This window comes from Gasterosteus aculeatus, chromosome 6 (genome assembly GCF_964276395.1).
Source record: "Gasterosteus aculeatus chromosome 6, fGasAcu3.hap1.1, whole genome shotgun sequence".
Classification (NCBI taxonomy): domain Eukaryota; kingdom Metazoa; phylum Chordata; class Actinopteri; order Perciformes; family Gasterosteidae; genus Gasterosteus; species Gasterosteus aculeatus.
The window spans coordinates 12,620,031-12,645,237 of record NC_135693.1 but is presented as its reverse complement, the minus strand read 5'-3'; the positions used below and the strand labels follow the sequence as shown (position 1 = coordinate 12,645,237).

General features: G+C 45.4%; 2 protein-coding genes across 2 annotated transcripts; one reads left to right on the top strand and one right to left on the bottom strand.

Annotated features, from left to right (window-relative positions):
• Positions 1 to 283: 283 nt before the first annotated feature.
• On the top strand, positions 284 to 3,406 carry tysnd1 (trypsin like peroxisomal matrix peptidase 1). Its single transcript, XM_040179534.2, has 4 exons — positions 284 to 1,549; positions 2,103 to 2,233; positions 2,335 to 2,520; positions 2,719 to 3,406. Exons 1-4 carry the CDS (start codon positions 507 to 509, stop codon positions 2,919 to 2,921), a joined length of 1,563 nt encoding a protein of 520 aa, XP_040035468.2. The 5' UTR covers positions 284 to 506; the 3' UTR covers positions 2,922 to 3,406.
• Positions 3,407 to 4,147: 741 nt separating this feature from the next.
• spock2 (SPARC (osteonectin), cwcv and kazal like domains proteoglycan 2) lies at positions 4,148 to 24,883 on the bottom strand. Its single transcript, XM_078104455.1, has 10 exons — positions 24,543 to 24,883; positions 14,999 to 15,044; positions 10,157 to 10,271; positions 9,811 to 9,916; positions 8,229 to 8,337; positions 7,911 to 8,045; positions 7,092 to 7,310; positions 6,649 to 6,711; positions 5,705 to 5,836; positions 4,148 to 5,087 (listed from the first exon to the last, which is right to left on the bottom strand). Exons 1-10 carry the CDS (start codon positions 24,729 to 24,731, stop codon positions 4,942 to 4,944), a joined length of 1,260 nt encoding a protein of 419 aa, XP_077960581.1. The 5' UTR covers positions 24,732 to 24,883; the 3' UTR covers positions 4,148 to 4,941.
• Positions 24,884 to 25,207: the final 324 nt, after the last annotated feature.

Genomic DNA, 25,207 nt, shown 5'->3' with positions numbered 1-25,207 from the left:
AGCAAATTGAACCTTGTTTAGCAATATTGTTATCACACCAGAATAATTGCATCAACCATTTCACCTTTCGTTAATTAAAAAGGTTTAGTATGCCTTTTAGATTTTTTTTTTCCAAAAGAATTGCGAAAACATAAATACCAAAACGAAGACTACTATGCCTGAGAGATGTAAAGTCCCGTCTGCTCTTTTCCTATTGGCTCAAAGCTTTGCTATCGATTATTCAGACCAATCATGGACCCGCTAATTTCGGCTCTGTGGACCAATGAGACTCAAACCGGAAGTTAAAGGACAGAAACCACGTTAGTAAACACCGCAGCGAGTGTTTCCGAAACAGAAGACAAGTTTACATTTTGACTGCGTTGGCTATCACACATTTACAGTGTGACGTCATATCCAACCACTTGTCTCGATGCTGCTGCTGTCAAACGACTCCCCGGCTTCGGCTTGATCAAACGTGTCATCGATTAACTTTTTTTTTTTTAGCGAAGTGGTTAAAGTTCACATGCATGGAGGTTCGGGGGATAGAGAAGTGGTGCTGCGTCGTCCAGGTGCTCGACGCATTTTCCGCGGAGAATCCCGCGAGCTGCAGCGGGGTCATCGTCCACCGTCACACCGGAACAGTGATCTGCTCGGGCGTCCCGTTCTCCCGGTTCGCCACCGACAAACGGTCCCTCTCCTCGGACCGCGGCTTCCTGTTGCCGCACCGCTTCAGCGACACACTTAAGATCCGCGTCAGCTTCCCCACCGAGCGAGATGCGTCCTCACCCTCCGGGGGCGAGACGTCGGCTCACCGGGAGGTCGCGGCCGAGCTGCTGATGCTGGTCAGCTGCCCGGAGTTCACACGCGCTTTCCGGGCAGTTTTCCAAGAGGCGGACAAGTGGCGTTTCCACGCCGACGAGGGGGACGAGGAGCTGGCGGGAGACGCTCTGTCCCTCGGCTGGTTCGCGGTCCTGAAGGCGAGCGTGGGTGCAGCCGGCGGTCCCGACGCCGCAGGGGCCGCCATACCCTGGCGGAGCGGCTCGTCGCTCCGCAAGGGCCTCCCGGTCGTGGCGTGCGGCTCGCCCTTCGGCTCCCTCTGCGTGGACCTCTTCGGCGGCAGCCTCAGCGCGGGCATCCTCAGCAACCTGTGCGGGGAGGGCAACGCCGTCGTGCTCACGGACGCGCGGTGCTTGCCCGGCGCGGAGGGCGGCGGGCTGTTCGCGGCCGAGGCCCCGGGCGACGCGCGTCTCCTCGGGCTGATCGTGTCCCCGTTCGGTTGGAAGGCGAACGAGTGGATCGGCCTCACGCTGGTCTGCTCGGTCGACGTCATCTTCGGGAGCGTCGCGCGCTGCCGCGTCGGCGGGGATCCGCTGCGAGGCGTCTGGCCCGACCCGGGATCGGCGGCTCCCCTCGCGGCGCCGTGCGGGACGAGAGGCCCCGCGGTGTGCTTCGTGGAGAGCGGGACGTTCTGGGGCTCGGGGGTCGTCGTCGCCCCTCGGCTGGTGGTGACCTGCCGCCACGTCGTCAACGGGAGGTCAAAAGTCGGCCTGAAGTTCCACCGCGGGGACAGGTGTGAGCACGAGACTCCCTCCAAGCGTGGGCTTAAAAAACAAACACAATTATGAATGCAACCATTGGCAGGTGGCCCCGGTGAAAAATCCAATCAGTCCTATTTGTGGGCATAACACACAAAATAAATGCATAAATAAAACACAGTGGAACCGGTGGGCAACTCCTTTCCATTTAAAGGCCCATCACACCCTTGATTCAGGTGTTTTCACATGCCTGATTGGACCCTCACTATAAGGGCTGTGTCCATGTCCACTGAACAGGACTTCTCAGGCCCTAGATTGTTTTTTAATTAATTCATCCACGAGTCTTTATTAAATATGTGGGTCTTTGCCATATTTAGGCTGTGATTGGAACCTTCTTGCATACTGGTAACTACTCAAAGTTATAAAACCCGTAATGGCTTCGGTTAAATCGGTCAGATGAAACACCTGGTGGGTTCTGGGCCTTTCAACGTGGGCCTCTGTGTTCTGGGCCTTTCTGATCACATTGTGTATCGATTTAGTTCAAACGATGCACAATATATAACTGTGTGTTTGACTTCTGTTTCGCAGAGTCCAAGATGTCACGGGTGACGTGCTGTTTGCTACCAAAGCCTCATCATCGTATGATTTGGCTTTGGTAAAGCTGAGGGACTCCGTCGCAGAGGCTGTTGTCCCTTGCATGACTCAGAGTTACAATCCAGGTCTTGTTTAGTCAAAAGTTTTTTTTTTGGGTGGGGGATTCTTTACTCTTGATCAAACTGTCATGCGATTGATGTTCCGCTTGGTTGGTCCGCCCATACAGGTGAATCTGTACAGGTTGTGGGATACGGTGGCTTGGGTCGGAAATGTGGTCCGTCCTTGACCCGCGGTGTCCTCTCCAAAACCATCAGCTTCAATGACCAGCCTGTCATGCTTCAGACCACGTGTGCAGTACAAGCAGGAACCAGCGGGGGCGCCGTGGTGCGGACGCGCACAGGAGAGCTGCTGGGTAAGAAATCCTGCAACAACTAAACTATGTTCCCTTTTTGATCAGCGGGGGGCGTACGATGACCATGGAAGAAACTATAGTGTAACAATGCATCCCTTTGCAGTAAGGAGTCAGCCATCCACACCGGATCGCTCTTTCTGTGCTGCTGTATTTTTTTTCCATTTTGTCGACTTATGAGGATTATTTTCTGTTCTGCAGGTATCGTGTCCAGCAACACGAGGGACTTTGCCGCCAATGTGACCTACCCACACCTGAACTTTAGCATCCCAGTGGCTGTCTTCCAGAGCTTGTTGCAGCATTTTCACCAGACAAAGGATGTTAATGTGTTCAGGGTGTTGGATAGCACAGAAAAAGAAGTCAGCAGAGTGTGGAGGCTACAGAGCGCACAAAGCAAACTATAACTGAGGACCCCTGCAGCTCGAGATAAGCTAGAGAAAAGGATGTGATGGTTAAACCAATATGGATTATATGTATAATCATATCAAATACTCTAAATGAGTAATTTATTCATTCCGTTGCTGTTTCATACCTCACTTTGTTACAAAGTCAGTCTGAGTGGTAAATGGAATTAAAATCCTCAATATGTAATGTTGATGCTCACACCCAGAGTTATGCAGTATTGTTAAATATTGATGTTTAATTGACTTTAATAACGACAGATCGTTTTATGATCCTGTGCTGTAATCATGTCAATAAGATGGTTCTTACTGGTGACATTTCAGTGTACTCTGGGTACATTTCTATGATCTCAGATACATTTTGAGCCACATGCTGTTAAATAGCCATATGATTCCTGATCCTAAAGAAATGGCAGAAAGGATCAGGTTTCATCCACCATTTAAGTCACAACTAGTTACAATATTAAACTGTTAAAATATGCAGAAAATACATTATACTTTGAATGTGTTTGAATTGAAATGTGGTCCCGTTTCATCTGGCTGGAATTGACCAAGCAGGAGGAATAATCAGCCCTGCTTGCTGATAGGCTGCTGAAAATGATTGGTCCCTTTGGGAAGCCACAGACGCGCTCAGTCAGTATCAAGTATTCACACATCTGTCGGCAGGCGCAGACACTCACAGCTAACGCGTTTAAGGTTTCACCCACTCGGACATTACCGGTGCTGATTTCCATTACCAACAAGATGTGAAACTGAGAAATGACATTTCAGAGGATTGGTTACGGTCAGTTTTTACAATGTGAAGAACGGCTCTCTGGGCCGTGGCTTCCAAGAATATGCTATATACTGTTATGGTTTCTATTTCCCTGGTTCCCAGAATCAGTTTGCAGTGGAGAGGCTTGAGCGATGTCCCAAGGGGGGATAGGGAGACTTCTCTACGGGCGTTGTGCTGCTCCGGGTGCTGATATGCGGACTGTGTTTAAGGTCTTCTCACAGCTATAAGCTACACTGCCCTGCAGTGGGGGGTGACAATAAGACGTGCTCCTCACAGGATAAATCACAGAGAGATTTTTATCTTCAAAATGGTAGTTGTTTAGATTTGCTGTCACTATCTGTTATGATGTTTGTTATTATTCAACTTTCAGGTGTAGTTTGGCTTAAACGGGAATGTTTACATCACAGTGCTCACGATTTCACACAAGGAATTAATGGAGGACAAATGCACAGTCTTACATGTATGGTGTAAGTTTATTTTATTTCATGTTTTTCTTATTAAACACAATAATTGATCCACATAATGATACGACGTATACTTGTCAGCTAAGCAGTATATTCTGCTGGTCTTTCAAGGCGTTGATAACAGGACAAATAGGTGACAATCTGTCTTCAGATACACACGTTATATACAGGCGAAAGAGTGATGCGCGGTGAACTCTTTTTTTCATCAAGTCACGAATGAGTGAGTCACATGAGCACATGACATGAAAAACAGCACAGTGAAAGGGTGCTTTTCAACATCCTAATGTGGCTTCCTCTCTTTATCGCCAAATCAAAACTGGTTGTCTAACTGGTGTTAATCCGCAGAAATAAAAGATGAAAGAGGCCAATTGGGACCATTGAAATGCACCCAGTCTTTCCACATTTTTCAATGCAAGCACATGACATGCACCTGCAACTGCTTAAAGCCTCCATTATGCACCAGCTTAAAACTGCTCAAAGATAGTTCAAAGGACTCACAACAGAAGAGAACAAACATTCACAAGTATGGGGGATAAAATTCTCTAAACCTAGAATTAATAGTGATTTGTCCCCTTCCCCTGCCTGCTTAAAGTACATCCTGTAACATTGAATACGCCCATAACATGTTCCCTCTACCTTTCGCTTTTTCAAAAGCAAGTGTTGAGTGTGAGAGCTTCAACGCGTCCTCCTCCTCGCAGGATCTTTGTGTGTGTGTGTGTGTGTGTGTGTGTGTGTGTGGGGGGGGGGGTTCAGGACCACCAAGATGACAGCTTGGACTACATGTTTACCAGATGTAGCCCCCGTCATCCACCTCCCCCACCTCTCCCTCTTCCTCTTCAGCCTCCTCTGCAGTCTCCTCAGCCTCTTTCTCCTCTTCATCTTCCCATCCGACCCCACTGCCAACATCACCTGAATATGCCATTTCATCATCTGTAGAGATGGGCAGAAAACACACAGGGCAGGGGGACCGGGGGGGGGGGGGGGGGGGGGGGCAGATTTAGCTATCCACTGTGGCAGTCTTGTTCCCATAGTTCTGCAGAATGTTCTACATTCTGTTGGGCATGTCTTCCTCTCCACTTTGATACGGTTCTTTCTATCCACGAGAAAAGCCAACATCAATTCAAATACATTGAGTGCGTTTGTAAAAAGGGGGGCATGTGTTTGACTTTGTCTGGATTTAAGAAAACATTTCTAAACCTTGTCAGAGGAGCCACTCTAATCAAGAGCAAGTTTTAGTCCAACGTGCCCTGATTTATCTTAAGAGACTTTTTCCCACAGCGGCTCTTTAGAATGCAAATGACTCCGGACACATGAATGTGTCACTGGTCCCTGTAGCGAGTTATGTTGTGTTGGGCCCTTTAACATAAAGAAAGCCTTGTGCAGAAGCAGTGTGGGGGTAGAGTGGGTAGTGGGCCAAGGCATAGGAGACAATTCCAGCTTTTTTTCCTGCCACATTCAAGCTTTCAGTTTCAAATTATATGTATATACCTATATATATATATATATATATATATATATATATATATATATTGACAACTGAAACGTACCGCAGTCTGGCTTGCCACGCATCCTAGATCCAGCCACTTTTCCTCCGTTTTGGTCAACACACCAGCACTCTCCCCTGTCACACTGCTGCTTCCTGTAGAAGCCGTCCTCGTCACAGCTTGGGATGAAGCGACCTGGCGTTCAAACGAAACAGTCGGTATGTTGACAAACAAGCAGATGAACACATTGTGCGCGACGCCTCATCAGACACGGGCGAGAGTGTAAATGCACGCAGCATATGTGGCCCCCAATTCCATATTCCATGAATACAAATATGCTCACGGAGCGACACAGGGGGGAGACAGTATGAACTCGGCATATGGGGGATGTGTGTGTGTGTGTGTGGGGGTGTGGGGGGGGGGCACAAGATTGGAAAGTTTTCAATTTCTGAACTACTACATGAATATGAAGTATACCGCCTGTGTCAGAAAGCCAAGCACAACATACTGGAGGTGAATGTGCCAGCATCTTCTAGGCTGTTGTTCTAAAGAAGAGCAAACCGTCAACTCATATGATCATCAGAGGTGATGACGTAAAACATTTCAGAGAATAATGTTAAAAAAGAAGTAAAAAAAAAACATCAAAAAAGAACCGTGACCGTCTTTCGAAGGAACATCTGAGCATCGGGCTGGCAGCCTGCTCCGTGTCCTTGGAGAGTCCTGACTCAGAGCCCAGCCAGCCAGCCCAAATCTGCAGTGCGCACATACATGCACACACACACACACACACGCACACACGTTCACGTATTCACCCGCTCACACATGCATGTAAGACACGCTGATGGCTGCTTTTCCTTTGCCGTCTGTCAGTATCAAGTTCTAATCCACGAGACTGATCAAGGACTAATCCCCGCCTACTGCTCGTCATCTGCTGGATGAAATCCCCCAAACCAAGGAAGACAGACGCAATGGTGATGAAATGTTCTAATGAGGAGTCAGATACATACCAAACTTCCTCTTGCCGCCGTCTAATACTTGGATCCTCTCGAGTACAGCCAGGCAAGGTGGCTCTAAAAAAGGACAGAAAAATATGTTTTTAGATGAGAACATAACACACAGTTGAAGAATCTTCTAATCAAGTCCAATCAAGAGCCCGAATCACCTCGTGCAATTTTAAAATCAATCCAAGAACTGTAAGAACCAGGCTGCCAACAAGCAGCAGGAACGTTTTAAAGCTCCTCGTGGTGACCGTTTCACCCCTCGGGGGAACGAGGGGAGGAGCGGCAAGACAAATAGTGATGGACCAGCACAGAAACGAGGAATGGCCACACCTGGGGGGCAGTTCAGCGCCTTGAAGTTTGAATGCATGGGGAATATGCCGGCACACAGGCGCCTGACACAGACACAAACAAACAGTCTTTAAACCTCCCCACCGCCCCAGAATACTCACTCTCTCTCCAGAAGCAGAGGCACCACTCGGCAGTGGAGACCTTGCCGTCCCTGTAGGAGTCACATGAGTTGAAGAAGGGCCGGATGCACACCTCGTACTTGTCCAGGTTGATGGCGGCCAGCTCAGCCTGGTCCAGGTACAGGTCGCCATTTGTGTCCAACTTGGAAAACATCCAGCCTATGGAGTCCTTACAGCTGGCCACCAGGCTCCTGTCCAGCACTGCAAACACACACACACACAGACAGACAAACAAACATTTTGTTTTCATCAAGAGACAGCTGCACAGATGGAAAGTGAAACCAAGCCAGTGTGCTGAGAATTACCTCCTTTTCCCAATGCAAATCAGTTTCTTAATTATGTTCCTAGTTTCAACAAAAAAAAATAAAGTTCCAGTTGGGAAAAAGCGGCATCGTCATCAACATTCCGGTGTGTCGTGGCCACTAATCTGTGGCCAAAATGGTCTGGGGGCTTTTGCATGGAAGCACAACATGTTATGACATGTTACCTTAAACTTCCAAGCCAACACTATGAAGCGTTTCCAACCCCAAACACGTTTTCAGATGTGTTTGATATCCAGCATTGCTTGCCAGACTTATCCACTGAGATCTGCAGAAGACCTGAAGGTGGAGGCACTACCAGTTGAACCGTGAAGCCGCAATCTGAGAGCTTTTTTAATTTTCTCTCTATGTACTTCTTTTTTTTCTTCCAATTAACAGACAACCTGGACTTGTTTATTGACATTTTTTGTGGAACTCCGCCTGTAACTGTAGTGTTGTAACTCCCTCTGCATGATGTCTGGATTCATTTATTAGGTCTGACCTGACGTAGAGCTGGCTGCAGTGGTTCTGGCCCCAGTCTTGCTATTGTTGTTCTGCTTGGCATTGCCCTGCAGGAGCTGGAACCAGTCCCTCAGACGCTCTCCGAGATCAGCCAGATCCTGTCCAGTACACCCCTCTGTGGAGGTCAGAGAGAGATGATTAATATGATCAATTCTGCACCTGATCATGGATTTATAATTGGTGTGTGTGTGTGTGTGTGTGTAAGAGAGAGACATACAGAATAAAAGACACGGGAGGTCTTGTAATGTCGTAAATTCATGTCAAACAGACTCATTGTTCTGTATGTGTTTAATCTTACCATGTATAGTCTCCGTGGATGCAGGAGCAGCGGTTGCACAAGGACAGAGACCTGAACACTTCAGGGTTAGATCTTTCCCTATAAGACATGCCTGCTGCTCCAGCTTGCACTACAACACAAATTCACACCAATACACGCGCCAACACACACAGACACACACACACACACACACACGCAGGCGACACGGAGAAGGGGACACAAAGGTGAAGTAAAATGAGTTATTGCCGCGAGATAGATCAAATATTTATGAGGGGACGGACTGCACGCCTTAATTCAAATCGGGGATTCGCTCCTGAATGTGCTTTACGACCTCTGCCTGCACACAAGGTCGGGAATAGTTATCCAAAAGACAACGCATAAATCACAAAACACTTGAGTTACTGCCACCACCAGCCTGCAATTGGTCCTCCTGAGGCTTTGTTTCGTGGCTCTTTGTCTCGACTTTTCCCACAAGAGTCTCTTCGCGAGTGCGAGTTGGATGTCACAATTTCCCCCACGATGCTTAGCACATTATTTTAGCACGTTATTTTAGCACGTGTAAAAAGCAAAAAGATTAAGCTGTGAACAAATGTACCAACAGTGGACTTTCTGTATCTTTTATTATAATTGCTGTTTTATGGGTGTCAAGACTATTTTGGAAATTCTATATCACAACATATGTTACCATAAAGCATGCAGAGCATGTGTGATGCTGGAGCCACGGATTCAATATGTTCACTTCGTTATCGAGGCAGATGCTGAAGACTCCACTGCCAATGCACTCGCCTCCTCCACGTAATGATTATTCCTCTTTCTTTTCCCAGATAATTCTTTTTCTTTTTCTGTATGTTAACTGCAGCGCTTGTCTTTCAGACGACTGGAAACAAACCGTAAACACAGAATTGACATTTTAACATCCCGTGAAGTTTATGGTGTTCTAGCAAACAATTGTAAATCCAGAAAACAATGAAGACTTTCTTTCAGAGTTGCACTTCTGGCCAGCTGGCAAACGGAGGTCTGACATTCACGCTCCTTTTTAATTTGCTTTACGCTCCAACAACTCCTGAGGCAAATATCTGCCTCTTTAGCCGCTTAAATGCTTCTTTATGTATGTTTTTATGTCTGTCTGGTTAGCGCTCGGCATGTATTCTAAAACACCACAAATAACAGCTCCCATAAAGGCCCATACAGTTGAATAAATACCCCTGTGAAAGAGTTTAAACATTTGGTAGACTCTATAGCAGAGCTGTATTAGACTGCGATAATGAATTGGCAACTGAAAATATACAGCAGTATTCAACAAAAATGTTAGTTTTACATTTAATAATTCTCAAATAACCTCCACTAAGGTGTTTTAAATAGTATTTACGCCCATCTTTCCTTTTTGTAGAGCACTTTTTGCTGCATTTCCACCAGCAAGGTGCTATAATCATTAATTTGATGTCAATTTACTTGGAGTCAACCAATTGGACTGCAAATCTTTGTAAAATCATCAATCAATCAATTACCATTTCAGTGGGACATGAAACCGCCGCGGCTCGTACAAACTGATCATATTGACTTATGCACCAGCCTCGCGTGTGTGCATTTGTTCTGTGTGTACCTTTGAGGCGTAGCTGCGACCGTCTGATCCGCACACGGGCCCAGCGGAGGAGATGGGACACGGCTGACAGTTTCCATCAGGAGACCTGAGAGCCGGCTGCTTCAGTCTGCAGGACAGAGGACACGCAAACACCTCACTAAGTCACGCCGAGGCGCCGACTGCTGTGCTAATTCACGACCTCCTCCGTGGCGTCCGAACGCATTAACGCGTCGGTCAGCAGCGGGCAGTCGCTTTATTTTTTGATCACATCCCAAAGCGGCGCCAGCTGATTGTGAACTTGCTAGTGTTGACTTAATTTTGGGGCACAAGATTTTTGGCGTGTCATTGGGGAGTTCTACACACTCACCTGTGTTCAAGTTTCTTGCGGTTGACGCACACAGCTTTCTGGTCTCCCTGGGCGACGCACACCTTGTGTCGGCTGCACTTAACCTTTTGACAGGGGTCCTTGGTGGTGTCCACATCTGGAGACAAAATGAAAGAAATGAAATGTACAATGGAGTATAATCACTGTCTCGCTCTCACTCTATTCGTATTATATTCTATATTCTCTGCTCATTATCTCTCTACTGCCAGTTTTGAATATCAAATCTCTCGCCTCGATTCTCACCACACAACTCGAGTCCTTCGAATGTATTAGAGTCAACTGTTGGGCTTGCACTGTGACAAATATGTACCGTGAGTACTTTTCAATATAAGTATGCGTGTGCTGGAGTAGAGTGCAATTTCCACACCCCACTGGCAGATTTCTTCTTCTCATTTTCTCGTCTCAATATGACGTTTTTATTACTTTTAATAGATGGCATGCTGAGACCAATAATTTTCGCGATGTCGGTTGAAGCCTGCACGGCTCGCTCACTCCTCGCCTTATCCATCTATCCGTCACACTGAGTGTCGGCACCCAACTCACCCTCACATGTCACAGATGTCTGTTCCTAGCATGCGCCCCTGTGCCCGACCTAGATGTCGCCCTCTATTCTCTTCAAATCCCCGGGCCTTTATTCACCTACACCATCCATCAGCACAGCGCGCCGGGACGCTGACTATTCGAGGACAGCTGCTGCAGGTTCTACATAACGCCACCGTTTGAATTCACTCCCCTGCTCTTATTGTATCCTGTTTAATGCCGCCGTCAGATTTTTTTGCGGACAGGCTTTGGATCACCTCGCTTGTCCTCTGCGGTGGCTGAATAGATTAATGCTGCCAACATCACAGGATTATTGAAGCAAACCGACAGATATCTGATTCGAGAAGTAAATCCAAAACAATTCACGCCCCTGTCATGGCTGAGCGTGTTGTATAACCGACTGACTGGTCTAACTGAAAAAACAGCGAGGCTCAGAGGAATTAATGCCTCGACGCAGTCCTCATCCATTTAGACTGTCAGCGTTAGCCTTATGCAGCCCCCCCCCAACACACACACACACACATACACCCATACACACTCTAATGCACACCAGTGCATCAGCAGAATCAGTGCAGCAGCAAATTAAACCTGCGTGACACATCCTGACACAAAAGAGGACAAGGAGAGCAAGGCACTAATGGGAAAAAGCTCATGGAGTAGGGTGGGGATGTACACCAAAAATTGCAATCCATCCAATAAAGATGTAAAACAGTGAATTCAAGAATCATGGAGGCGGGATGCAGATCAGGCCGAGGAGATCATCCTGCCTTCTAATAGTAAGCATTTGTAAATAAACCTTGTTGGTAGCGAGCGGCTACAATGCTGGCACGGCGTTGTGTTGTGAGTACAGAAGCATAAGGTGGCTGCCTGAGCCTCATGTTAACTTAACAGGCTTCCGCGGATTAAAGCAGCGCCTGCGATGATGACGTTTCCATAGCAACAGGCTCTCCGTGGTCCAGGAATCATTTCTGGGTTGACTGTGATTTGCAGCTCAATCTGGTTTTTCTGAGAACTCGCTCCCTCTCCGTTCCTGAAATCCCTGTTGTGCAATCGTGTATATCAGTGCTCCTCTTTTCACTCCTTTGTCTCTTCATATCAGACGGCACCCTGTATTCTCACTCATGTCCTACCGGCTCGATTATTACTTTTTCTCATCACATCCACAGTCTGTCTATTTAACCCCACCATCAACCAATTTTTACTTTTTGAAAGTCTCTCCTTTGGTATTTGGTATATCTCTCCTAATGCCTGCAGCAGTAAAGCTCTCCTAATTAGGCTCCCCTGCTTCGGTCTAATACAATCCAGATTTGCGTGAAGTTTATCCCTGCAGATTGAGGATAACAGAAGCGGAGCTCAGGCCACATCCTCGTCATCAACCCTCTTATCTACTATTTAAACGCTCAGTCGTTAACATCATTAGTGCTGTTTTGTAAGTAGCCGTGAAGCCAGTCATGGACTGTTAGTCCGGTTCATGCAAAAAACGGGCTTGAATTCCCCCACAGAGACTAAAGACGATCAGCAGGGAAATAAAGTTCAAAACATAAACCTGCATTAATTGATTTTTGGGGCAGACCAACAAGCTGAATAAATTGCATGACGTGGACAAATTTTATTTTTGTTATGTTTCTGTCTACATCGTGCATCCAAGCGCAATAGTGAATTCATTTTTAAGATCAGATCCACCAACTCGAAAAAATGTCAAGCCTTCAAACCAAAACAATGCCAATGAAACTAAAATGTTCAGCAGAGCTCGAGCTGACAGTGACTGCAGTCAGGTGGTGAGTCTCCGTGGGTGCCTGCCTACATAAATTATACAGCCATTTGATTAATTGTTAAAGGAGTGTCTCTACGTGGATAATAGGGAAATTCACATTCTTATCAAGTGTTGATTACTCTTTAACACACTTTAAACACCAATTGCTATGTAATTTATTGCCAACTTCAGCTATACCGGTATAATTAATAAGGATATAATTGAAAATCAGTACTGATTTAAAGCCCCAGAAAATAATAATTTAGCAAAATAGGTTTGTGTGTATAATAACACATTAAGAGTTTCCATCCAGCTCCAAGGTCACACGTTATGGCAAAAGAAAGTTCTATTTGAACGCTCAAATTTGTGGTGTGTGAAGGTGAGAAGGGCAACAGTAGACCCTGGAGGATTGTAGTGGCTACATAGAGGGTGACAGTGTGTGTGTGTGTGTGTGTGTGTGAGTGTGAGGTCCAAGCAACAGTATCTATCAATAACCTCAATAGGAATTAAACCATAGACCTTGTGAGTGTCGACCCACCAAGTATTTTTCCTCTGTGTCTGCTGTTGATCTGAATCCATAGATTTACAAGAAAGTGTCTACACCTTGGAATATACATATATATAAATAATAAAACTGTTCTTCTGTGTGCTCTACACTCGAGTGTTTGTGCGTTGCAGCGTGCACATACAAGTTGCTCTGAAAACTCCCCAAACACAACTGCTCCCCTTTAGTGTTTGTTTAGCGTCTTAACAGGGAGGTTATTGAATCAGTTGCCGGGTTGAAGTAACCCTGACGTCTCCCTCACTCTGCACCCCGCCGGCTGAAGTGGAGTTCGCCACAACGGCGCCTGCATGCAAATGTCCACCTCAGTGTGCCGTCGGGCCTCGGCTGCCTGTGCGTTAGGAGTGTTGGCAGTTCAAAAGCCCCGTGTCTCTCTTCACGGCAGAGCAGAAGTCTGGGCTTCCTGGCTGAGAAATGAGGCCTGCGGGCTCACCCGAGCTCTGGGGCGAAGACGTCGCGCTGATTTAGCGATGTCTCAGAGGGACACGCTTCCTCTTTTTTGCTCTTTTGCTCTTTTGGGGGGGGGGTTGTATACTCATGTCAAAACAAAAGAAAGGATAGATGAGGGGCTTTGTATGGTGTGAAATGAAAGGTGCCATGTGACTACCTAAGGCAAGGCATATAAAGCGGGACAGTTGAACACCTATCATAGCTAAGGGCATGAATGTCGACTAGGCTGAGGATGCTCCGTCATTGCTACACCTTCATTGATAAGGCTGTCTGTCTACGCGTTATGCAGAAACATGTTGGACAATACACCATGCATTCTCGGGTTTTCGTGTACTCTGCACCCTCACTCTTACACTTGTTAACTTGCTTCTCCTCCCCAGTCCACAATTTCCCAATCAGCACACGGACAGAAGAGTTGGCAGGAATTATTTTTACATTTCTTTACATTACATCAAGGCCACTTCTGTCACTCTCTTCTTGTGCTTTTACTTCCCTCTATGGCCTTTCACTGGAACTCATAATTAGACCTTTATTAAGCCTTTGCAAATTGCACTAATGGACTCAGCCGACTTCATTTAAGCTGCAAATCAAGCGGCAACCGGTCGAGGACACGACTCTGTCATGACTTCATCTTGCCGAGGCTCAATTAAGGCGTAGAGCCAATGTTTGTGGCATCTCCTTTGGGACGTGTATATATCGGATCCCCCTCGAGCAGATGAACTGCGGCGCCAATCTCTTTCAACCTGCTATCACCGAGGAACAACGGCGAGTGTGGAGAGCGAACGTCCGACCCCGGGATACAAACGCAGAGCATACGCGATCGAACGTGACGAACCACTGACACTCTGAGAAGCATCACGGTTCAAATACAGGCCACAGATTCTGTCTCCGTGCTGCGGCATACCCTTTGAAATAATCATGAGGCTTTGCTTTCCCTGCATCAACATGGATTTGTCAAATAAATTGACAGAGTTAATTTAGTACAGTTCTTTCTTTAAATCTTGGATCGATACATGTGGATATACAGGTGGAAATGCTGTGTTTTGGTTATTAAGCTTTGATGGCTTCAACACAATTTACGTGAAATTAGTCATATTTAGTAATAAGAGCAATATGGAGAAAAATGAAGAGATGCCTTTTTGGATAACAGTGTTTGTTTTCATTTTCAAAACAAACACAGCTTTGGTCCAATTCACTCATGGGAACATTTGGCTGACTTCATGTGTCACTGCACCGTGTGCAGTGCAGGCAGATCAACATCCAGCGAGTGATGCAAAACAACTGGCGGAGATTTTCTGACGGGTCAGCTGGAAGCTTGAGTGCTGGCAGCACTACTTTTTAGGGGCCCATCAAATGCAAAACAGGGGGTCTGACAATTGCCCGACAGGAGAGAGTGTGAGTTATTGAAGAAGCTTCTGCACACAGCCTCACAACTGAGGATGTACATGGAAATGAAAATATAAAATGGCATTCAAGGACTTCCCCCAACCACACAGTAAGGAAGAGGCGGGAGACTCACTGTCATTAGATCCTTGACTTTCCTCCCCAGTACGGACATAATCATCCTGCAGAAAACAAGAAGAAAACAATCGTTTATCATCAGAACAACGGAGTGAACGCCTGAGCGCAGTGTGATTGATGGCACATCAACTCCCCGTCGACTCCGTAGAGGAAAAGTGATGTAGTTTACATTATTATTTATAACGCGGCGTGTACATTAGTCTTGCAGCATTAGAATAATACGACGAGTGAAACCAGAAACAGATGGGTACGACAAGATGTACATATCAGTGGAAATGAGCACAACAAATCTGCACTCAATATATATATATATATATATATATATTTATATATACACACTTAATAAGAACAGTCATTCTAATTAAGATGACAAAGGGCATTTGGATTTTGGGTTGGATTGAGAATTATAGATAAAGACACAGAAGCAGACAAGGAAATGAGTCATGAATGAAATAGACACATTTACAAAGGCAGCTGGAGAAACTGTAGAAAATCAGGACAAAACTAACCTCTACCTCCTGGTGAAATGACAGCAAAAGGACAGAAAGGACAGATATTAGTGAAGAAGATGCTGTACTATTAATAGATTCAATTGACAGGGACATGAAACTCAACTGCACCAAAATGCATGACATCACATTTTCAGGGATTTCAAGAAAATAAAAAATTTTAGTAAACAAATCCAATTTGCTTTTGGTCCCTGATCGCAGGGAGGTGCCCGCTCATTACTGATATATGTTAATAATCCTATTCTTATTAACATATTTCAATTAACCTCCACATTCATAAGAGTAAGAGCATTAAAATACGCATTCACGATTGTATTTCCTTGAAACATAAGCACATCCCACAGATCACACAAAGCTTTTGTTGAGCATATTGCTGCTCCTGAAATAATAAACATGAGTCATTTTACGATACTTGGAGATGACTCACTCATCACCGTAAACATTTACTGTACTGGAAGCGCGTGGCAAACAGCTCGCGGCGAGGGCGGTAATTCCCGACACAACACATGATAAAAACAGCCCTCGGGGGAAGCTGGGACCTCGTGGGAGACGTGCGATCCGCACGGTTCCATTTCGCAGAGGCAGGCTACGCATTTTCACCCCTCGCAAGGGTTCCACTCGAGTCTTGGAATCTCCCAAACTGTGCCGCTGTTGCTCTTCTCGCCCTCCACCTCGCTGCAGCGGCAGGTGACGGAAGAACCCTCTTCCAGTGAGCTGCTTAGTGTGTTGATTTTTAAACTCAACACTCCAGCAGAGCTTTATGAATGACTGCCGGTTGTGTAGTTTAACCTCGTTGGGCCTGGTGGACTCACGCCTTCTCAGGATAAGATCTCACAGGGTTTACGTCCTTGCTGTTAGTCAGACGCCTCCGCCGTCTCCTTTATTGATGCTTCAGCTCCTGCATTATTTAAAAGCCTTTCAGTAGCCGTGTGTCTGCCAGGGCCGATGATGGAAGCGTCGTGCCGTTCTGACAGGACTGGAAATCAATGATTTCATAAAAGAGAGGCTGCAGAATACGCATTCGGGGGGAAATAAATTCTCCTGAGTACACAGGGGAAAAGTGAGTAAGAGTAGCAGAGCATGCTGACAAGTTTGGCAGACGTGGTACATCACTTCAAAATATCACTCACAAAGAAGAAACAGACTTTTTTTTTTTACACGTGATTAGGACGCAAGCTGAGAGCTGAAAACAGAGCTCAGCGATGTACCCGTTAACACCCGAGAGACTTACCACGGCGGACTGTTCACTCTGACGTAATGCATAACGACGGGTCACTACTAAAGCAAAACAGTATGAAAAGTGAGGGACGTGGTGCTTGTCAGGGTGGATGGAAAAACTGAGCGCAAACAGTGAACCCACCACAGGAACACGAGCATCCATCTGTTACTGTAGTGCGTGTGAGTGACTGACAGGTGTTGCTGGGTGAAAATCCGAACTGTCAGATGCATTCTGCGCTCACTGTGGTTATCTTGAGGTGTTCGTTGGCGTCGACAAGGACAGCGGAGTGCATGGGTGCCTCGTGGGCGACAAAGGACACGGTGATAACGCTGTCATGTGCAGATGCGTCTGCCAGATAAAGGTTCATACCGAACCGTTTTCACACAGTTAATATCAGCCTCCGGGGGACTGATCAAACCCATGCAGAACACACCTTCCATGTTCTGACTGTCAAAGCAACTATGGGACATTCATTTTAGCCCACATAGAGTCCAATCCCTCATATATATAAGGGTATATATAGACCAATATGTATATGCTATGTATATATGTTTGTTTCTATATACACATATATGATTTTGGTGGTCTTTCTTCATGAAAACCCCAAAGCTCCATGAGCTGCGTCTCCCGTTTTTTTTGACACATTCCGATTTCTTATGCAGATTGAAACTGAGTGCCTCTCCACACTGAGGTTCCCCCTCACTGTAATCTCCCTCCAGACTTAATTGAGGAACAGGCTGCATGCCCAACACATCTGCACAATGAATTCCTCTGTTTCCATCATCCTCCCAGTCAACTCTGTGGACAGTAAATGGTGCTCAGGTAAATGCAGGAACCCCCTCAATGGATCTCTCACTGAGACGAAAGGCAGGCGGATCAGCAAGCAATGCGCCTTCTTAATCAGACTTAAATCTATTTTTCTCAACAGTGCACTGATGTTATGACACAAGCGGACTATTTTGAATACCGTTTTAGTATGAAATACAACCTCCAAATCAAACAAAGAAGCTCAGAGTTAACCTTCGGCCGCTTCACACAGGACCGTGTCACTTCCTCCCACCTCGACATTCACGCCATTAGCTGCTGTTCACACAACCACTTAGCTCCGGTTTACAGATCACACGAGACACGTCTGAGATGAAACAACCCCCCTTCAACGATATTCTCAGCCTGTACGTTCTCCTCTTATCTGCATGCACACTGGGCTGCAGGGCACAAGAAGCAAGGATGCTGATTCCCGTATTTCGGCCCTCACGCGGGACTCTGAGCCGACGCTTAAGAGATTGCAGAGGCAGAGCATCCGGCGATGAGAATATGGTTTGCTTGTGCCTTATGTAAGAGAGCTGGGAGGACTGGAAAAGTACAATTTATATAATATAACCACGTTAGGACTGGGATTATGTTGAACCCCAGACAAGGTTTTGGAATGAAAGGGAGGAACAGTTTACTGACTGCTCTTTGGAAATGGTTAAATTATATAAACCTGTTTGTTTAGAAGAAATAAAACACAAAGATCATGAATTAGCCTCCTTTAAATAAGAAAGAAAACACCTTTAAATATAATATTGAACCAGTTGAACACACACACACACACACACACACACACACACACACACACACACACACACACACACACACACACACACACACACACAAACACACACACAAATAACAGTCAGCCTAATTACTTTCATTAATTCCTACTTACTTATTGCTACTATTTTCCCCATTTTTACATAGGACTCTTTCTTCATAATTGTCTTTATTTTTGAGATATATTTTAACGTAGCGCTTATTATTCGAAGGCTATTTTTGTATGGATAGTTTCACCCAAAATATATTGAAATTAATCTCATTTCTGTCAAGTGGAATATTATTTGTTACTTAGATATTTGTGTAGCTGGCCAATTGTTACCTTGGTAACTCGGTGGGTTAAACAAGAGCAAAAAGAGTTTGATACAAGCAAATTTAAAGAATATTTGTCCATTACATTGATATCCTGATTTATTTCTGAAGTCATCTTCTGTTTTTGTGATATTTTCGACAATATTTATAAAATGCAAATCCCATGTAAACTTTGGCACAAAGATTTTTCCCACTGAGGGTTTAGTGAGAGCAAGCTAGACTTCATTATTATAGAGCCTTCCATTTCCTTATAATCCCAGAATTTTCAAATGCGATGTTAAACCACCAAACCAAAATCCAGCTGGTCGTCAGATTTGTGTGACAAAATCAGATATTAAATTTAAACCCACCACTTCTACACGTGGATTGTCTTACACTGCATATGGAAAACATTACATGCAGTATATGAATGAACAAAAAAAAGCAGTTAAGCTCTTGAACGTTGTCCCTTTCTTATGCTTCAGTTTACGGATAGATTTCCATTTCTATCATAAAACACGCTAGGACTAACTAAGCCTGTTGTCTGCACTGCACACTCATTGTTACATGAGGAATCTCTTTCATACTGAAGGAGTTGAACGAAGGTTACATTCACCTCTGCGCCGAAGTGTGTGACACTCAAATAGAACAGATGATTATCTCTATTGTTCCTTATTCCCGGTCTCGCCTAAGAAAGGCTCTTCGTGTACCCTCTTCATCCTCAAGTAGAAAATGAGGGCCGTCAGAAAGGCTTTGACATCAAAGGATGTGTAGAAGGTCAAATACAAAAGCTGGACGAACAAATACATCTTCAAAAGAATCTACTGAAGTCAGTGAACTTGACAGAAAGTTTGAGGCAAATCTGAAACTTGTGTTGTCCATAATGTGTTTTGTTGTGTGTGCATAAAGCAGCACAAGGCCTGCACACACAGACACACCTACAGCTGCGGCTTACAAAAAGCACACTTCGATCACCAAGTCTCTGTGCGCTCATGCTAGCCCTGTACTCAACATCTATAAATAAAATCAGCTCTTGTGATTTCAGTGCCCTGCAGTGAATAAAAACACAGCCGGCAACTCACAGGAGCTTCTGTTCCCGGCCGAGAAACACACATGCAACAATGGGAAATCAATGAAGTTGCCTCGGTAGGAGCAACAAGAAGGATAAGAATGAGCCAATGATTGGAGACGGGGGAGTCAAAAACAATGTAATGCAATAAGAGAGTCTTAACCAGATCAGCAGGAACAAAGGACTGAAACCCGGCTCATCAAGTGGAGAAAAGGCAGACGGGCTGCTGGTGCCTGAGAAACACAGTCAGCTTACTCATATCATTCACTAATAATCGATTCACATCACTACGGTATTTTTTCAAAAAATGTGCAACCTACAAATTGAACCTCCTAATAGAAGATGTATCCATCATCCCCTGTGCTCTCGTATGGCGTTTTTTCAAAAGTATCTTTATATTTCAAAATAACAAACGTCTTCAAGTAACTTGACCTCCTTTGTTAGAGTATTTTTCAACGCCTGCAAGCTTTCCATCCTGGCACAGAGAAGGTTTTACTCCTACTAAACCTTCTATGCCAACCTGATGTTGGAGCAGACAAACACACCTAAATCTCTTCTTTTCTGTTTTGCTCTCAGAAAGGTTGGAAAATGATCAACGTGGACAGCATCGCTCTCACCACAGCCCTCAAAGTATGTTTCAAGTTGGTTCTGACACCAAACAAGCCTCTCCCCTCCCGACACTGTGCGCATTCGTCTGGATGTGGGTGCGTTTTTCAGCGTGTGAGTTTGATCACACATCACACCTTCTCAACAAGCCCACTCAATAGCTCTCAGGTGCAAGATCCAGTTTTGTGCTGCTACCATTTCAACCACCTCTAACTTTTCCCAAATTCTCCTGCATCAGCCACTGTGCGTGACTCAGTTCGGCTCGAGCCCGAAGGAAATTACCACTTGGGTGGCATTTAGTGCACGGGCGGCTGCTGCCATTAGAGTTTTGAGTTTGCGAGCAAACAATTGTGATGTACAGATCTGGCCTTACATAATCTCAAAAAGCCCACAGTCTTGTAATGTAATGTTCTCCGCATCAAACCCTCTATTTGGCACACCGACTCGCAGGTGAAGCCATCACAGAAGCCGGTCTCTCTGAGCAGTCATGCGCGTGAGATGCTGAAATAGAGGCGTTTCTATCACCTGTGGGCTGGAAAATGTTGCGCAAAAGTCATACTCTTTTCTGCAGCTATTGCTAACAGCTGTGTTCAGTCATATGAAAAAACTGCATCTGCTAAGAAATGTGATATTCATCACCTCTCTCCACTGGTTGGACAATCCGCTCCCTGTCCCTCTGCGGCACCTGTGCCCTTCAGCTGTGGCCATTGTGCTGCAGTGAGGAGCAGCTGTGGCCGTGCCAGCGTGGATGAAAGGCTGTTTCCCCTGTTTTTTTCTCCCTCTATTCAATTACAGCCCACCTAGTGCACCATAGTGGGCTCCAAAGCAACCGGACCAACTCCCCCAAAACTGTTGGACGTGATCAAGATCCACCCGCTACGCCAACACAGCTCTGGACGACATTAATGCATCTGGAGAGCACAATAAGAGACGAATCGGGCCAGCGCAGAGCATGACTAGATAGACTAATGGGTTTGCAATAAGATCTTATCACCATTCATAGCTTCATCGCATCAGTGGCATTCTTCTCTAACATCACAGAGCTGAGCTTTAGGAAAGCCAGTCTGAGCACAAGGGTGCTGAGGATAATTTATGGTTCATCTGGTCTTTAATGGGTTACTTGGCACCACTGCTGCACATGATGTTTTTGTTCTTCAAGAAAGTGAATGCATAACAGGTGCAGGCAGGACTGGCAGTGTGTGGTCCAGAGCTGCCTCAGAGGAGAGCTACGTGTTTCTAAGATAAGGACTTACCGGGTAGGAAGCAGAGAAAAACTGGGGCAAATATTTACCAAAACTCACGTCAATGAGTTCTTTAATGCATGTCAATGGGAGGGATGCTGATGATAAACGGTTGCAGTCCTAATCGTTATCCATTTGAGTCATATATCTGAGTTTATCTTGAATTAACAGGAATTAAACCTCCCAGTTTGGTTTGGTCTCACAGACAGTAGTTCTAAGAGAAGTGGGCAAAAAAAACTAATTTACTGTTGATTTTCTTTTAGCAGACGTAGCAAATTGGATCAGCAATGCATAAAATGCATTAGTCTCCAGCCCTTTAATCTCACACTGAAAATAGACCAGTCCTCGACTAGGATGATCCCCTTGACATTTCTGTTTTTTTTAACTGCCTGGTCTTGGAAACGGAGCTTGCGTACATAATGAACAACACAATCTATTTTTATTATTTAATATGTGCAATTTTTTTTCAAAAACTGTATGTCAGCATCTTTCATTGATCCGTTATAGCGCTGGTCCATTATTGGGAGTAAATTCCTGGTTGGTTATAATAATAGAGAGATTGGACACATGTATTCCATCTCATACCTGTTTTAAATGTCAAATAACAGCGCTTCATATCTTATGATAATGCAGCAAATAACAGCAAGTGATTGAAGTGGTTGAAGACTTGCACTCAGTTACCACGACTGCCTTCCCGGTTCCCTGTTTTCCTTTTTTTTCTGAGGATTTGGTGCATTAGTGAAATGAAATGTTGAGTGCACCTGTCAGATTAAAGGATTGAAGGTATCCCATTCTATTAAGTGTTGACTGTAACTATTAAATCTAATCGCCTTGTCTTCGCGTGAAATAGATGGAATTGAAGTGTGGGAGCTATTTATATTGGAAGAGAAAGAGTCTCTTACGCAGATTTTCTTCAACATTTCATAAGTGCATATTTACAGTATGTGTTCTGTGGCCTCTGCATCGTGTGTTTATGTGTGCCGTGGTTTCATTTGCATCCGTGTTGGTTACATGCAAAAGAGAGAATGAAAGAGGTCGTCTTTCATTCGGTGCAGCTTTGATTATTGCTTTCCAGCGTCAAATTAATATTCAACATTCAGCCCCGCAGAGGACTGTGCAAATCAACATTAATTAGTGTCCTCTGAATTCCTATAACGATGACATTATACATAAACCATGTTATTCTGTTGAATTCAGTTCAGTCGAAGACGTTTGCAGCAATGATTTGGCACGAAAAAACGTAATAAGAAATGATTCCATCCAGAAGCAGGACTGTTGGGGGAGATAATCATCGAACCCTCAGCGTTGCATCCTCCATATCAACACTCAAACACAGCGATGGCTGTTGCTACGGCAGCAAGCCGACATCAAAGTGGTTTCTATTGGCGATTCCCCCCCGGGAGTTTCAGTGGTTTGCTACTCTGATGTTTCTCCTGTCATCATCATCATCATCAACACCACCAGAGACAACACCACTCCTATCTGACACGCACGGATGCAACAGCCCTGACAAAATCCCGCTTTCACACATGTATGAACCGAATCCTCCCTCCGTGCCCACGCAGATGTGCAGATTAAGACAAAACCTCTGGGAATAATGAACATAAAAGAGACAGGGTATGTGTTGCGCAGCAGCTTTGATGTTAAATCAACGGGGGGGGGGGGGGGGGTCAGAGTGATATCTTCATACTAGACGGCATCCCTTCAGGCAAAGTTAACAGGAACTGTTTAAATCTTGGGAGGCTTCTTGTGTGTGTTTGTTCTTTTATTCACTGTTGGGGGGGTGGGGGGTGGGGATGTTGTTGGGCACAATCAATCACAATGCGCTGAATTCAGAGTGAAGTTTCCGCTCTAACATTTTGGATCAAAGCCGAGTAAATATAGAGCAGCATCCACTGAGTTATAATCCCACAATAATTCTAACTAAATCTTTTCATGCCCACAATTTCATTACTTCCCGTAATACAGTTTACTGAGAACATTCTCCGTAAGTAATAACCGTGTGATCCGATTCCAGGAGGGGCGGCTGCTAATTTTCACACGTATTTACCTGCACTCTTTGGGAGGCGTACGGATCCGTATTGAAAAAGACACCAAAGCCTCTCCACCATTGTTTATTACCTGTAAAGGCTTGTGGTCCTGAGAAGATCGTGCATTGTTCTGATTCACGACACAAGCCGAGGCCAGCTGCTCACATTTTCAGTCTGACAACGACACCCACCACGTGATACAAACAACCCAATTAACAGGAGTTCTAAGGAACATGGTCCAACCTTCCTGCTGGGGTCATTAGTTATCACTTCACAAGAGCTCGCAGGCAAAATGATGTCCACACATTCACAGACACGGCAATATATCACTGTCCGTAGCCTGCAGGCTTTAATCAATCTGTGCAACCCAGTTCGGTCTGTGCAGTTGGTAAATATGCACATCAATCAATCCCCGGCTCTCTGCTTTAAGTGCTTATTTCTCTTGTTCGTGAAATCTCCTGAGACACGTTCAGAAGCACATCTGTGGTAGCCCACATTAAGAGCAGTATGATGGAATAGGTCTACAATGCTCCTGCTGTGCAGGTGGGACTTGAACGTGAGTTGCTTAATACCAACGAAAAGGCCTGTATACTAAAAGTGGGAAGAGTAATATCATCAGTGGCTTTATTTGTTGACCAAACAATTGTGGTCAAGTCCTCCAATTCAATATCGAGACAGTTTCCCTTTGCTATCGAATTCACATGAAATATATATTTTGAGAAATTCTTTAAAATCAAGAAATGTGTATAAAACCCAACCCCTCCTAGAACACATGCCCTGTTTCCATCACCGTATTGCTGATCGTTCGTTGGTTATAACTCAAGCTTTTTTCTTTCTTTAAAAAAAAAAATGTTTTAAAGTGTTCATGTGTTTCTACGGATTGGGACGTGTCCCAACAACCAAACCACAACTATTATTGCAGTTTGCGAGCGCGTCTTCTGCCGCATTACACCGCGCATCTCACGATCCACGCGCAGGACTTACGTCTCTGAACCGATTCCAGTGCTTGATCTTGCGGCTGTACTGGGAAATGGTGGACAGCCATTGCTCGTCTTCCATGAAGTTCCCCGTTTTTTCCGCCTCCTTGACGCCCTTCACGTCGGTCTGGAAGGTGGAACCGGCGAGCACCGCCAGCGGGACGAGAAGGCACGCGATATCCGTAATTCCCACCATGGTAGCGGACTAAAAAAAGAAAGACCTCTCGTGCTGTCCGACCGCCGGCTTTCCTCTGCTGGGAGGAGGAGGAGGGCGGAGGAGAAGGGGAGGAGGGGGAGGATGCTGAGGCTGGTTTGAAACCACCAGCTGATTAGCCTATGGGATGCTCCTTCTGCCGCCGAGGGAGGGAGAGAGAGGGAGAGAGAGGGGGGGGGAGAGAGGGAGAGAGAGGGGGGGGGAGAGAGTGGGAGGTGATGATAGTGCTCATGGTCCTGGGGTCGCGTGGTAGTATTTGGTGTGTTTGTATGAATATGTCACGGATTTATTTGCATTTTAATGTGGTGGTTTAAAAGTCACGTGACGCCCTGCACCCCCCCCCACACACACACACTTATGGTTTCTTAGGTGGGACAATTGGTTTGGTACAGAATGAGCTGAGCACCATTTTTCATATAAGACGGAGAATAGCGATTGATTGATTAAGACAATACACC

Coding starts and splice junctions, on each gene's coding strand:
- tysnd1 (XM_040179534.2), top strand. CDS start 507: ATGGAGGTTCGGGGGATAGAGAAGTGGTGCTGCGTCGTCCAGGTGCTC. Junction 2,234..2,334: donor GACTCAGAGTTACAATCCAG/GTCTTGTTTAGT, acceptor CCGCCCATACAG/GTGAATCTGTACAGGTTGTG. Junction 2,521..2,718: donor GCGCACAGGAGAGCTGCTGG/GTAAGAAATCCT, acceptor TCTGTTCTGCAG/GTATCGTGTCCAGCAACACG.
- spock2 (XM_078104455.1), bottom strand. CDS start 24,731: ATGGTGGGAATTACGGATATCGCGTGCCTTCTCGTCCCGCTGGCGGTG. Junction 10,272..14,998: donor AAGTCAAGGATCTAATGACA/GTGAGTCTCCCG, acceptor TTTTGTCTCCAG/ATGTGGACACCACCAAGGAC. Junction 9,917..10,156: donor CGCAAGAAACTTGAACACAG/GTGAGTGTGTAG, acceptor TCTGTCCTGCAG/ACTGAAGCAGCCGGCTCTCA.